The 3224-nt window shown below is 47.5% G+C and overlaps 1 protein-coding gene across 6 annotated transcripts in view; it reads right to left on the bottom strand.

The window, feature by feature from the left end:
- The window catches only part of ZNF512 (zinc finger protein 512), a 34894-nt gene extending 32508 nt beyond the window's left edge, over positions 1 to 2386 (bottom strand). For 2 of the 6 annotated variants that reach the window (XM_007470848.1, XM_007470847.1), the window contains exons 1-2: positions 2207 to 2386; positions 1622 to 1680 (exon numbers count right to left, since the gene is read on the bottom strand). In XM_007470848.1, the coding sequence (XP_007470910.1) occupies positions 1622 to 1680; positions 2207 to 2236 (89 nt within the window). In that variant the 5' untranslated portion in view covers positions 2237 to 2386. Of the gene's footprint in view, positions 1 to 1621; positions 1919 to 2206 lie in introns of all 6 variants that reach the window. The other 4 variants (XM_007470849.1, XM_007470850.1, XM_007470852.1 and 1 more) reach the window with 3 other exon arrangements.
- Positions 2387 to 3224: the final 838 nt, after the last annotated feature.

Raw genomic sequence — 3224 nt, 5'->3', positions numbered from 1 at the left:
GGAGGGGCCCGTGTACACAAAAAAAAAAAAAAAAAAAAAAAAAAAGATTAATCTCAAACTTCTCTTTCCATAAATATGACAAGAAAAAGCTTTTGGCTCATACAATAACTATCATAATTGTAGTGACTTTAAAATAACCTGTTGTGTGTGGTACTTTCAGTCTCAGCTTCTGATCACAAAGATGAGAAGTTTAACCTATTTTCAACTCCTTTCTGATCTACCAAGAATTTTTAAGAGCCCCTAGTTCACTCTCTAGGTGCAAATATTTAGATTTCATTAGAAAAGTATTTTACATTCATCTCAGCATCCTTTGCAGCCCTTTTTTATTCTACCCAATTCTTAAATACTGATGTTTTCCACGGTTTCATCCTCTACGCTGTTCTAGTCTCATTTCTCATGGAGGATTCTCAAATTTCACAATGTCCTAGGAGTCCAGTTAAAAATAAGGATTCTGATGCCCTAACGCCAATTATTCTGATTCTGATTAATAGATGAGGGCCCATTAATCTTTACATTTCTGAACAATTACCCACTTGCTATTCCATTAAATCCTTTCACCCATTCACATTCTGTTCTTTCTTCTGAAAAACAAAAAACAAAAAAAACAAAACAAAACCCTTTTCCTTCTGGCTAACTGTATTATTCCCTGACTTTCAAGTCTGTTTAGTAGTGATTTGCTCTGGCAACACTTTCCTTCCAAATATCACTCCCCTTCCCCAAAGGCTATACTAAATTCCTGTTTAAAAACATTTCACTAGGGGCTTCCCTGGTGGCGCAGTGGTTGAGGGTCCGCCTGCCGATGCGGGGAACACGGGTTCGTGCCCCGGTCCGGAAGGATCCCGCATGCCGTGGAGCGGTTGGGCCCGTGAGCCGTGGCCACTGCACCTGCGCGTCTGGAGCCTATGCTCCGCAACGGGAGAAGCCACAGCAGTGAGACGCCCGCGTACCAAAAAAAAAAAAAAAAATTTCATTACACTGTATTGTGTGGATCTCCTTGCCTAAATAGGTTAGACTGTTAGTTGTGCGCTTTTCATGTCCGTGTATCTAACCTACCACAGAGCTGGCACAAAGCAGATATTTAGTAAATATTGTATGAATGAATTAATCCCTTCCAATGAGTATCTCCTTAACAAGAACCTTTTTTGTATTAACAAATATGGAAAAGCTTAGCACATTCAGTAAACAATATAATAAACCAGTCTTGAAGCCAAGTAGCTTACAGTCATTTTTATCAGTCCTTCCCAAGTTCATCAATGTATTCATGAGTACATATTTGATGTCTAAAGAAATGCAGGGCTACACTGAGTCACATTCCATTTTTATTATAATTCGTACTTTTTTTTTTTGCAAGCGAAGTTTTCCTCCTCCACACTAGGATTAGACCTGCACTGTCCAATCAGGTGGCCACTAGTCACAGGTGGCTATTTAAATTAATTAATATACAATTTAAAATTCAGCTCCTCACTGACGTAAGCCACATTTCAAGCGCTCAACAGTCATACGTGTCTAGTGGCTACAGTACCGGACAGTGCGGATACACAACATTTTCATCATCACGGGAAGCTCTATTGGACAGCGCTGGCGACACAATTATAAATGGATCGCACAAAACCTCACTTACTTCTTAGCTCCCACGATCCTCGTGCTCCTCTGCTGCTTAAAGGATGTGGGTCCCGGGGTCTAGCAAATTGCAAGCACATGAGTAAATGCTAGGGGCCTCTGAACCTTGACCACAAAAAGACGAATCCCCCTGTGCCAAGAAATGAAGCTCTCTCGGGGCTACTCCCTCAAACGGAAAAAGGCAAGACTTTTTACGAAAAATGTGCCGCCTTATCTTCCTACAGGGTCAAGGCAGGTGACAACGCTAGAGCCTTCATTCATCTCCCCCATTCTCAAAGCCCTGTCCTAGAAAGAAGCTCTAAAAGGGAGACAGAAAGCGAGGACAACGGATATGGGAGGCATTGGGAATGTAAAAAGAATAGAGACTAACGGCAACCTGACGAGGAACTGAGTCCAAGGGGGTGGGGATCGGGCAGCAGAAGTGGGGGGGAAAAACGAGGGGGCTGGTATATCTGATCTAGAAGGGTGGGGCCTGCGATGGGCTCTGATAAAACCAACTCTGAACAGGGGACAAAAGCGAGGGACCGCGTGTGGCGGGCTCGACAGCGCTACCCCTAAAGCGTAACGGTCAAACCGAGAAACTCACGGCGGGCACTGCACCGAGTCTGGAAGACATCACTCCCTCTCCACGCCTAACAAATTCACCCAAGGGCTCCGGCCAGATCAACGCCACTTCCGCTCTCCTCTCCGCTCCCGGATGTGGAGTCGGCGCGCCGCGAGCCCCGTGCCTAACGTCTACTTCCGCCTCTCAGCTTCCGAGGGGGCTGCGGCAGGGCGAGTCAGGTGACCAGTCTTCCTCCCGACACCCCCGCCCCACACATACTTCCTCTGAGACCCCGCCCCGGCAGTGTGCTTTGGGACCCGGGAAACTGGGGCTTGGGGGTTGGAGCCTCTGCTTGGCCTCGGAGTCCGTCCGTCTCGTTCCTTCCGTTTGCACTACCTCTCCTGCCCCTCCACGCCCCCATGCTCCAACGGGCGCGACGAGTGGTCTAAGTGCACAGGAAGGTCAATTATTACCCGTTTATTTATCTTAGGGAAATGACAGAGCCATTCCCGCCTTCCCTCCCTCCCTCCCTCCCCTCAGGTAGAGAGAAGTAGAAACTCTTTTATTGCTGAGGGCGCAGAAAGTGGAAGCCAGTGGCTGAGCAGGAAAGAAACCAGGAAAAGGCAGCTTGGTGGAGACTTGAGCGAGGCAATGAATAACTGGGGCGGGTCTCTTCCCATCTTCTAGCGTCAGACCTCCAAACTTGCCCTCCCTTGGGGATTTTTGGTGTGGTCTTTAGGAGACATGTTTGAGTTACTCCTGAAATCTTTATCTAAACTATATCTGGGCTTCTCCCTAGGTGAGCTGTGCTTGAGTCTCTCCTTGAGGGGACTTTGGTGGCTCCTCTCAGAGGGACTGTGTCCACTCTTCAGAATGACTGTGTCTGCCCCTTTCAGAGGGCCTGTACGGTCTTCTCTCAGAAGCGCTGTGTCCTCTTCTCTCAGAGGGACTGTGGCATGTCCTCTCAGGGGGACTGCGACATCTCTCAGAGGCCCTGTGGTGGCTCCTCTCAGAGGGACTATATTGGCTACTTCCAGAAGAATTCCATGGGGTTCTTTCC

Source organism: Lipotes vexillifer, unplaced genomic scaffold, assembly GCF_000442215.2.
Source record: "Lipotes vexillifer unplaced genomic scaffold, Lipotes_vexillifer_v1.1 scaffold717, whole genome shotgun sequence".
Taxonomy (NCBI): domain Eukaryota; kingdom Metazoa; phylum Chordata; class Mammalia; order Artiodactyla; family Lipotidae; genus Lipotes; species Lipotes vexillifer.
Note: the sequence above shows the minus strand (reverse complement) of the source record. Positions and strands in the feature narration are given on the sequence as shown.